A 12,532-nucleotide genomic window follows, 5' to 3' on the forward strand; every position below is an offset into this window, starting at 1 on the left:
GTGCCGCTGCAGGATCTGAACCTGCTCCCCAAAAAGTGGCCTAAAGAACTCTTCACTGGTAAACACATCAACCACAAACCACTTCCAAACACAGCAGACAAATATCAGCTGCAGGTTTGGAGGTAACGCATTACAAGTAATGCAAGTTATGTAATCAGATTACTTTTTCAAGTAACGCATTACTTTTTAATTTAGAAGGAAATATGTGAGTTACTTTTTCAAATAAGCAACTCCAGTTCCTGTGTTTGTGATGTATTGACTGACAGCTCTGGTGTAGCCATGTTGAGAGAAATCAGGAGTAAGTGCAGAGCGTTGTGTGTGAACATGATCTTCTAGACAAGTGCTTCCCAAACCTCTCCTGGAGGCCCCCCTGCCCTGCATCTTTTGTATGTCTCCCTTATCTAACACAGCTGATTCCACTCATCAACTCATTAGAAGAGACTGCAAGAACTAAATTGGGTGTGTGATTAGGGAGACATACAAAATGTGCAGGCCAGCGGTCCTCCAGGAAGCACTGCTCTAGACTAAATGTGACTCTGAACCACAAAATAAGGGTCAATTTTGTGAAATTGAGATGTATACATAAAATAAATAAGCGTTCCATTGATGTGTGCTTTGTTAGGATAGGACAATATTTGGCTGAGATATAACTATTTGAAAATCTGGAATCTGAGGGGAAAAAAATTAAATTATTGAGAAAGTTGTTCAAATGACGTTCTTAGCAATGCATAATCAGAAATTAAGCTTTGTCATGTTTATGGTAGGAAATTAATAAAATATCTTCATGGAGCATGATCTTTAATTAATAACCTAATGATTTTTGTCATAAAAGAGAAATGTATAATTTTGATCCATACAATGTATTGTTGGCTATTGCTACAAATATACCTGTGTTACTCATGACTGCTTTTGTGCTGCAGGGACACATATGCCAACATGTATTTTCTCATCTCACCTGCACAAAAACAGATTCAGGATTCCTCAAAATTAATAAAAACGCAAACTCAGAATATTATACAAACCTGCAATAATTAAGTATGTTAAATTAAACAAATATCATTTATGTATTTAATCCTATTTTATTAACTAATGTCTTTCCTGCTGACCTTCAATGATCCAATTCATCCATACCAATAAGGAAAAATTACAAAAATTATGTTTGATTTGAGTTATTGCTGAATAGTGCTGAACTTTCTTCTCCTGCGTCATATTCTTCATGTGATTAGTTTGAGCGGCGTCCTCTACTGTACAGACCTGAATCTACATCTCCTTCAGTCTGAGCCGGATTCACTTCACTTTTGGTGTGAAAGGGCTTTACATTTGTACAAGAACAACTTCTTTATATATATATATATAAACAAGCAAGCCCTGCCCAGATGTAAAAAGCAATTCAAAAGTAATATAACACATTACTTTCCATAAAAAGTAACTAAGTAGTTACATTTGTAGGGAGTAAGGTAATATTGTAATGCATTGCTGTTAAAAGTAACTTTCCCCAACACTGCTCAGCTGACCTGCTGATGTTTTTCAGGTCTGACGTGTGTTGTGTCCTTCGTGACGGCGCTCATATTCGTCCAGTCCTCTGGTAACTACTGGCTGGCTCTGTTTGATGGCTTCGCCGGCTCTATTCCTCTGCTGGTCATCGCTCTCTGTGAGATAATCGCTGTGGTTTACGTCTATGGGATTGACAGGTAAAAGCCAACTTGAATCGAAGCTGTTTAAAGGGATAGTTCACCCAAAATGAAAATTCATTTTTCACATTATACATTATTCACTTCCAAACCCGTACATAAAAAAGTATTCTCATAGCTTCATAAAATTAAGGTTGAACCTCACATGGATTATTTTAACGATCTTCTTGCTACGTTTCTGGACCTTGATCGTGATGGTAACTTTGTCTATGGAGGGTCAGAAAGCTCTTGGATTTTATCAGAAATATCATAATTTGTGTTCCAAAGATGGACAAAGGTCTTACGGGTTTGGATCGACGTGAGGGGGAGTAATTAATGACAGAATTTTAATTTTTGTATGTTGTTAGGTTGGCTTGACAAAGCCAACATACTGAAATCCTATTTAAGCTGCTGCTGCTTCTTCTGAGAATAAATTTAGTCAGTATCTCCTCCTAGAGTTTTCAAGCTACAACCACTGGACCCACGTCAGACATTCAGACTGGTCTTACTCTGGTTGCTATATCTTTTATGGCTTTCGGTTTTCGTAAACCAATCAACACTACGAAAAGTCCAATAGACTTTCATTGAGGGGTTCAAAACTTTTGTACAATAAGTCTTATAGAGTGTTTAGGCTGTCTGTCACTAGCAAAGCTGAATGACTATCCTAGGACAACATGCTAATTCACTCTAACAACATGCTAAAATGTTAATATACTAAATCATGCTAGCGACATGCTAAATCAGGCTTAAAACATGTTAAAATGCTAGAAATGTGCTAAAACATGCTAAAACAAGCTACCAGCATTAACTAGCAACACATTAAAACATGCTATAAACATGCTAAATCAAGCTAGCAATATGCTAAAACATGCTAGAAATGTGTTAATGCTAACAACATTGTAATACGTTAAAAATATGCTTACAATGTGCAAACTCATGTTAGCAATGTGCTAAATCATGTTAAAACATGCATGCCAAAACATGTTAGGAAAGCACAAAGTCATACTAGCAACATGTTAAAATGTGCAAAATTATGCTAGCAACATGGTAACAATGTGTTAAATTATGTTAGCAACATGCTAAATCATGCTAGCAAAGGTGCTAAAATGTTAGCAACATGCTAAATCATGCTAGTAACATGCTAACGTGTTAATTCATGTTAACAAAATGATAAATCATGTCAGCAATGCTGTTAAAATGTTAGAAACATGGTAAATCATGAAATAACTTGCTTAAACACGTTAAAACATGTAATAATCATGTTATTTCAAACTTTTAAACAAAGCTTTCTCAAGCCAACATCAAAGTTTGTTGACAAACTTTACTCATCTAGTTGATCTTATTCTGCACATTATTCACAGTTCTAGTTCATGCAGTAATTTAATGCAATAACAGCTTGTGTTCTGACAGACGCAAAAGATAAATAATGGAAACTCTTGATGTTTTTAAGTGCTTAGAAGAAAGGTAAAGCTGTTCTCTCTCTATCCTCCAGGTTTAACGAGGACATTGAGTTCATGGTGGGACACAAGCCCAACATCTTCTGGCAGTTCACGTGGCGCTTCCTCAGTCCCATCATCATCCTGGTCATTCTGATCTTCTACTTTGTCACTACAGTCAGCAAACAGCTGACCTACAGCGTCTGGGACCCTGAATCGGTATGTATCCGACTATATCTTGCATTAGAAAATTCAATTACATGTCTTTACATTATTACTTTAAGCTTATTTCTAAAATATTTCATATCTAATATAAAAATGAAAATATAAAAACATGATCAACATGAAATCTAAATTTACTTTAATACATGACTTTTTTGACAATTTGACATTTTTTATTTTATGGAGCCATAATTTAGGACAAGCGAAATTTTAAAAGCAGGTTTTTGTTCTGATCGTACGGTTTAATATTGAAATTTCGCAGTAACAGTAAGCACACCTTTGCTGTGAAAGTGTTATCAACTAAACAAATTGAAAACTATACTTCAGTTTTGTTTTTTTACTTTGTTTTTTTTACTTTCATCACCCAATCAATTTCCAATAGATTAAACTAATATCCTTGTTGAATATCCAGTTTCTATGGAAGCTTGTTTCCGCCAAAGAAATACAAAAGGTAATTGCGACTTTTTCATTTCAAAATTCAGACTTTTTTCTTGCAATTCTGAATTTATGTCTCACAATTTAAACTTGGAAAAAAGGAAGAAAAAAAATCAGAATTGTGATTATTATTTATTCTGTCGCGGTAAAGAACCCCAACTCAGAATTCTAAAAAACAGTAGAAATTCAGTATTCAGAGAAAATCAGAATTAGGAGTTTATATCTTGCAACTCTGACTTTTTTTTATTTTCCATTATTTTTTATCTGGCAATTGTAAATATGAAAAATTTTAATAATGTAAAAATCAAATAAATAATTTTAAAATGAAAGCAAATCAAAATAAAACCCTAATAATCTATTAAGTCGTAAAATGTAAATAATTAAATAGTCTTAAAACAAAAACAAATCAAAACACTACAAATCTATTAAAACGTGAATCATTTCAAAATAAAAAGTATTAAAATAATTTACAGTATTGTAAGGAAAAAGTCAGAATTATGAGAAATAAACTCATGTATAAATTAGATAAATAAAAATGTCAGAATTATCTTTTTTATTTTTTCATCCCATGTCGGAAACAAGCTTCCATATGTTTCACACTGCGGAAGCAAAGCTAGTTATGCCATTTCGCACAGCTAGAGAGGTGTCTAAAGTATGTGAAGACTAAGCTCATCTTCTGTCCGAACAGGATAATTTCCCCGCTCTTAAAGAGGTGAACTATCCTAGCTGGATCAGCGCCATCATCTTCATCCTAGCCGGCATTCCCAGCCTCAGCATCCCAGGATTAGCCATCATCCGAGCTCTGTGGAAATGCTGCTCGAAGGACAAGGAGACGAAACAAGAGCGCAGCATTTCTGGAAAAGAAATAAGTGTGAATACAATAGCGTAGATCGTAGACCGTATGGAACAATGAGGCCACGACCGAATTAAGCTCACGGATAACAACATTTCAAATTATGTCAGGTATTGAACTTTTACATTTGTATTATATACTCACAATTCTTTTTGCAATGTATATATATGTATACTGTATTACTTAAGTATAATAAACAATGATTGTTTTTCAATGTCTCTATCCACCTTTGAAACGTGAAGCTAATTTCTGTCGATGTGCGAGACTTCCGGTTCATTAGCCGCTATATCTGGAACAATAACAAAGTGTGGTAAAATGTAGTTGGCTACAAGCCACTGTGTTATGATAATAAATTAAAAAAGTTAATAGAGACAAACTTTAGGTTGGCTTGAGAAAGCCCAGCCTGAAAGCTTAAAGCAGTTGTAAAAGCTTGAAGTATGAAAATTTAGATAGAGAAGATAGATGTTGATAACGTTTCTAGCATCTTTTTAGCATGATTAGCATGTTGCTAACGTGTTTCTGACATGATTAGAATGTTGCTAGCATGCTTAGCATGTTGCTAGCATGTTGTTAGCATGATTATCATGTAATTAACATTAATATGTCATTAATATGTTTCTATCATAATTAGCATGTTACTAGCATGATTAGCAAGTTACTGTTATATTTATAGCATGATTAGCAAGTTACTAGCATGTTGCTAGCATGATTAGCATGTTAAGTGTGGTAAAATGGCTACAAGCCACTGTGTTATGATAATAAATTAATATTAAATGACAATGAATTGATATCATCGATATATCGGTTTCAGATAAAATGAGAAGGAATACCGATATCAAACAGCATAACGGACTGTTTTTGTTCGGTTAGAGTAACCACAGCGAGCGAAACCGGAAGCCGCTCACATGCCACTTACAAATGCTAACGCTCATGATTAAAAACAAGGTGGATAGAAAACAGATATAGATCCTGTACTGTAGCGGAACTCTTTTTTTAAAGATTGTGTGTTATCGGCATGATTTCCCACAGGACACGCTGTAGTGATTTACCAGCACTTACAGAACAGTGTGTCCTTCCTTAACGCTTATCTTTCCATGTTAAATTAATAATTATCAGAAGCTGATATATTGTGCTCTCTTTGTTCTAATAGAGACTTTCTGTTTTACTTGTGAACTTACAGCCAGGACAGACCGATAATCTACAATTACTGTAATATCTTATCTAACAAACACAAACCAATACAATCTGCGCATGCTAATAAAGATACTAATTGAGTTCTGTAGAAGCCCGGCGGTAGGAATAATTAGTTTCTGGAACCATGTGTTTACTTACACAATTCTTCAGTAAGAGAATATTTCACACATTTAATGCTGTATAACACTTTATAGTACTTTAGGAACAATAAGACTTGAAACAGTAATTTGAAATACAATTTATTCTACAAATTTTTCTTAAGATTCTACAATTCTTGCTTAATTCAGACTATTTTATGACAGGGATTTTTAACACTTTTAACAACCGAACACTTTTGAGCTAAAAGATTTCCAGAGATTTTAAGTTAATATTTCAGTAATTTAACAACAGATTTGTTAAAACATGCAGCAAAACAAATAGACTAGTAAGGGTTTTATTTGGATTGTTTATTTTGAAATTATTTATTTTAACTTTACATTATTATGATTTCATACATTTTAGTGAGTTTATTTTGGTAGCTTTTATTTTAGAAATATTTATATTAATTTTACATTTTATGGTTTGATACATTATGTAAGTGTTCTGTTTTGATTTGTTTTTATTGCCACTGTATTAAATTAATTTTACATTTTGATTCAATACATTTGTAGTGTTTTATTTTGATTTGTTTTTATTTTAAAATTATTTTGTTACATTTTATGATTTAATACATTTTTAGAAAGCATTCTGTTTTGATTTAATTTAAATGTATTCAATTACTTTAATTTTACACTTTATGAATCAATACATTTTTATTGTTTTATTTTTATTTGTTTTAAACATTTTTATTTTACTATTTAATACATTTTTGTGTTATATTTTGATTGATTTCTATTTAAAATATTTTATTTAAATTTTACATTTAATACACTATTAGTAAGTGATTTATTTGATGTGTGTACACTTGGATGGGTTAAATGCAGAGCACAAATTCAGGTCATACTCAGAACTTTTAATTAGTCATTTTATGTTTAAATTATTAATGAATCAACACTTAACCATGTTTTACAGGGAAAAGGCTAGTTTAAAATCCAGAACATGTTTTTGATAGCTTTACAGGAGTTATTGTTTATTTGCAGAATAAAAGATTCTCTTTACACATTACTGTATCTTGGTCTGATATGTGTCTGAGGGAAAACTGCATCTGCTCACAATCAGCAGCAGGTGGCGCTATTAGAACAACACAGAGTGAAAACCATTACATTCATGCAGTCAGCAGACATGAAACATACAGTGCCTTGCTAATGTATTCATACCCTTTCATTTATTTCATGTCTTCTTTATGGTAGCTGCTTTAAATTATTTATTTTTTCTATAATAAACACTTTCTGCTGTCACAAGAACGAGCTCTTATTCCTCAGATAAAGTGAATAATATCCCGTTAAGCGTTTTCTCCCCCATAGAAGTCTATTATCAGGAAACAGCTTAACATGGCTTAATGTAGCCTACCTTAACAACGACCACGGAAAACCACATTTATGTCATTTTAGTTGTTGTGAACCAAGACTCAACTCAAATTTAAGTAAGCAAGAAAGAAAAATTTGTAAGCAAGTGACAGATAAAACATGCATGAGTAATATAAACTTTTTTTGTTGTTGTTGTCTTTTTTAAGGTTTAACAGACCTTCAGATGTCTGCAAGTTTACATGAACTTGTGTCACAAAAAAATATCACCTTTTGTTTGTACTTAAAAATTATGCTTCTTTTTTTCATTTAGGAATTTAAGTCATTTGTCATTTATTTCACTGTTACTTCTATAGATTAGTGATGTCCAAAGAATAGCAAATTCCATATTAACTGGATTGGCGAGAACTCAAGGCATTTATGATAATCAGTGCAAGCAATAACTAACCGAACAGCTGACTTGTGCACTTAAGGTGGAACCAACGCCTGCAAATAACATAAGATATATTCATCCCTGTACTGTGGGTCACCCTTACATGTAGTTGTGGAGCATAGTGTCCTTGCCGTGTTTACATATCATCTGTAGCCGCTGCAGGATAGAGGTGTGATCTGCTGTGTTTACAGTCGTGGGGCAGTCGTGGCCTAATGGATAGAGAGTTGGACTTGTAACCTGAAGGTTGTGGGTTTGAGTCTCAGGTCCGGCAGGGATTGTAGGTGAGGGAGTGAATAACCAGCGCTCTCTCCACCCTCAATACCACGCCTGAGGTGAGACCCTTGAGCAAGACACCGAACCCCCAACTGCTCCCCGGGCGCCGCAGCATTGGCTGCCCACTACTCCGGGTGTATGTTCACTACTGAGTGTACACATGGATGGGTTAAATGCAGAGCACAAATTCTGAGTATGGGTCACCATACTTGGCCACACACCACTTCCCTTTCCCATTTGAATGATTGTCTCATATGTCTGTACTTTTTTATTATAACTTAGCAGTTTTTCCAGCGAAAGGCCTGACCGTTTGCTTTTTGGTGTCTCATATTTCTGAATAAGGGAATGAATCCACAGTCTTGCCTAAGCTGTTGACTGGACCTAATGGAGAGTGGCTAATGATTGCACATGCATTCACAACAACAAACACACCACAGTCATATCCAATATCTTGCTCTGGAGCATTGACAACATCAGTAACTCTCCAGCCAGAAGCCTCAAGGTTTTCTCCTGCTGAGACATATATACATGATATGACCTTCATTAGTGTTGGGGCAGCAAGTTTTACAGTTTCAAGACTTTGATTAGAATTAACAACAAAGAACTAGAACTAAATGCTCTCAAAAATTAGCAATGGCTAGAAGCCAGTGACAACCAGAGCCTGAAATATCTGTGTTAAAAGGAATTATGAGTGCAACATAATTTAGAGCCATGTTTGCTGCACAAAACTGTAAAACTGGAACAAAGTCCCCAAGTGCAGCTAATTGGTAAAGGTAAAGGCACATACAAAATTGAGTCTGACATCTTTTCTTGCTGAATGAAAGCTGCAATAGCCTGCTCAATTGTTTCTCCTTCAAGTCACATGTTTGGAGACAGACACTGCTTTTGGGTGAGACTTTGGACCAGTCGTGGATGATACTTTGGGTATGCATCCAAGGAGCAAATGGAGCATATGTTTTGTTTGCTGTGGATCCTTGAGAAAGTTGTGGTGATGTTTCAGACAGGCTACCTATATTTGAAAACTGTGAGTGTAGTCCTCTTTTCCAAGCTTAGACAGATCGATTACATCATTACTGTCATTGTGTTCTGTGTCCCCTTCCTTTTCAGGATCCACAGAAAGTGATAGAGTGTTACAAACAGAATAGTCAAAGTTATTTGAACACCCAACCAGGTGAGTGTCAGTCTGTGGTGGCACCTTAGCCAGATCTATTACATCATAGCTGTCACTGTTCTCTTGATCTCTCCCCTTTTCAGGATCCACAGAATGTGATGGAATGTTGTCCACCAAAGAGTCAGGCATAGAGGAGAGGAAGGAATCTGGTGCTGGATTGACAGATTTCCTATCATTGCCTCTCCCTCTCTTCCTCATCACTGAGAGGCTGTATGTTTGCTTAGTAGCTAAATGAAGCCCAGTAGCCATTTCTACTGCAAGTGGTAACATTTTCCAGTGCATAATGCACCGTTTGTGGTAATCCTAACAACATGAACTGTTTCATCTGAGGGACTTTTTACAACAAAAACTCTCAATGATGTATTCAGACTTACAAGACCCATTTCAGTGACTGTTTTTGGCAAGGATGTCTGTGATGGCAGGAGTTTAGGTCCTTCAACTTTACATGGCTCACTTTCTATGGTGGACTTGACCCGATAATATCCTCCAAAGGAAGAAAAGAGGGCATTTGTAAATCTTTCACTGCTGAACATAGATTTTGTTTGCCGGCATAATTGCCCAAGCCACATTTTGTCTTTGAAATTCAAAGAGGAAGTAAGACTGCATGTAATACAATAAGAGAACCGTGGCGTCCACTGGAAGTCCCTGCCATTCGTTTTGGTTTTTAATCATTTTTTTCATGCTCTCACTTATGTTGTTTGTTGGGGTTCTGTCTTTGAATGCAATAAACTGTTTTGTGTCAAATGCTGTTGTGTTTTCAAAAATATCTGATTTTAGATGCAGATCAAAGTAGCAGAGGAATTCCTCTGACCATCGTTGGGCAAATGCATGGTAACGGGCCTCAAATTCACCTGGAGAGGTGGAATCAATCAGCTGTTCAACATGGTCTTTCAGTACCTTTACATCATCCCTTTCCCCCCCATGTCCCTTTACCCAGTGTTCAACATCTCGCAAGATGTGGTTGTGGCAAAACACTATGCTTAGTGTGGTAAAGTTTTTTTTCAAAGCAGCCACAATTCCCTTTTCCTTGTCAACTCTAACCGGTATTTTCTTTTTACCATTTCATTTGAAGCTTTCCTAAAATATCAATCAAAAACTGCTCATGATTTTGCATAAATGTCCGTTCATGTAGCAAGAAGCCAACTGGATACACTGGGTCGTTGACCAGTGCAGTGTTTCTCATGGCCAGAATAGACACATAAAAATCCCCCATCTCAAATGTTGTGTCATAGTGTTAGGAGATGCTCCTTCAAGGAATGCAGGAAGACGAGGGATTCAGAGTAATCAGGTTCTTTAATGGTGCAAATCTATTCAATAACACAATATACGGCATAAACATAACTTTAAGACAAAACGAAGAAGATTACTGAACTCAAGGCTTATAAAGAACACAAACTAATGAGGAAACAAGATGATTAATACAAGACAGGTAAACTGGATGATAATTAACTAAACAAGGACAGGAAATACCAAATAAGGACAAAACGGAACTAAATGGAAACCGACACGTGACACATAGCTGATGATTCGAGGGTATACAAATTTCACTAATTCCTCCAAATTCGCACATGCTAAATCAACAATGTCTGGCATGCCTTCATAAGAAGGTCTGGAAAAGTTGTAATATGCCAAATAAAATCTGGCAGCTGTTATGGCAATTCTGAATATTTCATCGTGTGAAATTCTGTCTTTACATCTCTGAGCTTACACAGTGTTCTGGACCTGCTTCATGTTCTGTGGGCAGTTTACTGGTATTTGCTCCTGATCATAATAATAAATGGAATAAATGTTCTATTTGTTTTGGCGTTTCCATGCTGATGTGGAACATATGCAGTTTCATCCCCCATGTAGTGTATTAAATAGAATCTGCAGCCAACTGTTTGTCATCCAACATCATGTGGTTTATGGTGTTAGTGATACCCAGCTCTATATTTCTTCGCGACCTGATGAAACTTACCAATTTGCAAAACTAACGGAATGTATAGTTGATATCAAAAACTGGATGACTAGCAATTTCTTACTGCTAAATTCTGAAAAAACAGAGGTGTTAATTATTGGACCAAAAACGTTTGCATGTAATAGCCTAGAGATCACGGTCTAATACCTGATGGCTGCTCTTCGTCATCAGCTAGGAACCTAGGCGTACTTTTTGATAGCAATCTTTCCTTCGAAAAACATGTTTATAGCATTTGTAAACTGCATTTTTCCATCTTAAAAATATATCTAAACTACAACCTATGCTCTCAATGTCAAATGCAGAAACATTAATTCATGCATTCATGACCTCGAGGTTAGATTATTGTAATGCTTTATTGGGTGGTTGCTCTGCATGTTTAATAAACAAACTCCAGCTGGGTCAAAATGCAGCAGCTAGAGTTCTTACTAGAACCAGGAAGTATGACCACATTAGCCCGGTTCTGTCAACACTGCACTCTCTATTAAACATTGTATAGATTTTAAAATCTTGCTAATTACCCACAAGGCCCTGAATGGTTTGGCACCTCAGTATTTGAGTGAGCTCTTATCACATTATAGTCCTTCACGTCCGCTGCGATCTCAAAACTCTGGCCATTTGATAATACCTAGAATATCAAAATCAACTGCGGGCGGCAGATCCTTTTCCTATTTAGCTCCTAAACTCTGGAACAATCTACCTAACACTGTTCGGGAAGCAGACACACTCTGTCAGTTTAAATCTAGATTAAAGACTCATCTCTTTAACCTGTCTTACACATAACAACACTATAACATTTCTATAATTCAAATCCGTTAAAGGATTGTTAGGCTGCATTAATTAGATCAACCGGAACCGGGAACACTTCCCAAAACACCTGATGTACTTATACATCATTAGAAGAATGGCATCTACGCTAATATTAGTCTGTTTCTTTCTTATTCTGAGGTCACCGTAGCCACCCAGATCCAGACTGTATCCAGATCAGATGTGGATCAGTACCTAGAGATGACCTCTACAGCAGGACACCTAGATGAGCCCCAGAGACTGATCCCCAGTGAAGACCCTGTCTCCAAGACGGCCATCGGGACAAGACCACAGGAACCAGATGAGTCCTTTGCACAATCTGATTCTGCTTTATCCTAGATTTAAACTGCTGATTTTGTCTGGCAAGAGGAGAATGACACTATTTCAACACACTATTTCCCGTCTAAATACTGTAAAGCTGATATAAAGCCACCCAGCTCTATATCAAGCCGATGTAGAGCTGCTTTGACACAATTTGCATTGTTAAAAGCGCTATACAACTAATATTGCCTTGACTTGACATTCTCTAAAAGACTACCTGTCTTTAATCAGAAATGTCCTGTTCACTTTCACACAGTTACACACCTAGTGAAGGGTGTTTCTCAAGGGCACCACAGTGGTATTGAAGAGGGAGCGGAGAAA

General features: G+C 36.0%; 1 protein-coding gene across 1 annotated transcript in view; it reads left to right on the top strand.

Moving 5' to 3' along the window:
• LOC306885831 (sodium-dependent neutral amino acid transporter B(0)AT1-like) overlaps nt 1–4,652 on the top strand; it is a gene marked incomplete at both ends in the record, with an annotated part of 12,045 nt that extends 7,393 nt beyond the window's left edge. Inside the window, 4 exons of the mRNA XM_079442610.1 lie at nt 1–58; nt 1,532–1,691; nt 3,163–3,325; nt 4,452–4,652. The exon at nt 1–58 is cut by the window's left edge and continues 147 nt beyond it. Of these exons, the coding sequence (XP_079298736.1) occupies nt 1–58; nt 1,532–1,691; nt 3,163–3,325; nt 4,452–4,652 (582 nt within the window). The remainder of the gene's footprint in view (nt 59–1,531; nt 1,692–3,162; nt 3,326–4,451) is intronic.
• Nucleotides 4,653–12,532: the final 7,880 nt, after the last annotated feature.

The sequence above is a fragment of the Barbus barbus genome (genome assembly GCF_936440315.1).
Source record: "Barbus barbus genome assembly, chromosome: 19".
NCBI classification, from domain to species: Eukaryota; Metazoa; Chordata; class Actinopteri; order Cypriniformes; family Cyprinidae; genus Barbus; species Barbus barbus.